At 57.1% G+C, this 665-nt stretch overlaps 1 protein-coding gene across 1 annotated transcript in view; it reads left to right on the top strand.

Annotated features, from left to right (window-relative positions):
- Positions 1 to 6: 6 nt before the first annotated feature.
- Positions 7 to 665, top strand: part of LOC104997190 (phosphorylase b kinase regulatory subunit alpha, liver isoform-like) — a gene marked incomplete at its 3' end in the record, with an annotated part of 2859 nt that continues 2200 nt past the window's right edge. The window contains exon 1 of the mRNA XM_010851837.1: positions 7 to 146. Coding sequence (XP_010850139.1) covers positions 36 to 146 — 111 coding nt within the window. The remainder of the gene's footprint in view (positions 147 to 665) is intronic.

The raw sequence follows: 665 nt of genomic DNA, 5'->3' as shown, positions 1-665 counted from the left end.
CGGGCACATCGTCATCAGACTCGGGCGGGCAGCACATGGGCTGGGGGGAACGGCAGGGCCAGTGGCTGCGCAGGAGAAGGCTGGATGGCGCCATCAACAGGGTCCCCGTGGGATTCTACCAGAAGGTGTGGAAGATCCTTCAGAAGGTGAGCCTGGCTGCGGAGCTGCATCACCCCCCACCACCCGGTGTGACCACTCAAACGTCACCAGGCGCAGACAAGTGTCCCCTCGGGGGCCAAGTGCCCCTGGTTGAGAAGTGCTGGCTGGAAACCAAACCAGTTAGATAAAGTGGCGGTCCAGGTTGTGTGGAGCCACCCCTGACCTATTTTCTGAACATAGCGAAGTCTGAAGGTAGGCAAGAGGCAGAGAAGGCCAGGAAGACTCGGGGTAAAATGCTGTAACCCACCTGACCTGGAACAGCCATGCATCTTTGTCCCTGCAGCTACTTTCTCCCTCCTCAGCCCCGGAGCGTGCCAGTGTCCTGCCAGAGGGACTGTCAGCCTCCATCAGAAGCTTCTATGCAAACCAAGAACCACACAGGACTGATTTTTTTTCCCTCAGTTATTTTTGTTAGCTCATTTCACAGTAGGAGAGGCCAGGAGAGAAAAGTCACCCCAAAGAGGGCGCACAACACCCGCTCCCCAATCTCCTGCATTCTGCACCCT

The sequence above is a fragment of the Bison bison genome, unplaced genomic scaffold (assembly GCF_000754665.1).
Source record: "Bison bison bison isolate TAMUID 2011002044 unplaced genomic scaffold, Bison_UMD1.0 scf7180017851916, whole genome shotgun sequence".
Lineage (NCBI taxonomy): Eukaryota > Metazoa > Chordata > Mammalia > Artiodactyla > Bovidae > Bison > Bison bison.
This window is presented reverse-complemented; position numbering and strand designations above follow the sequence as displayed.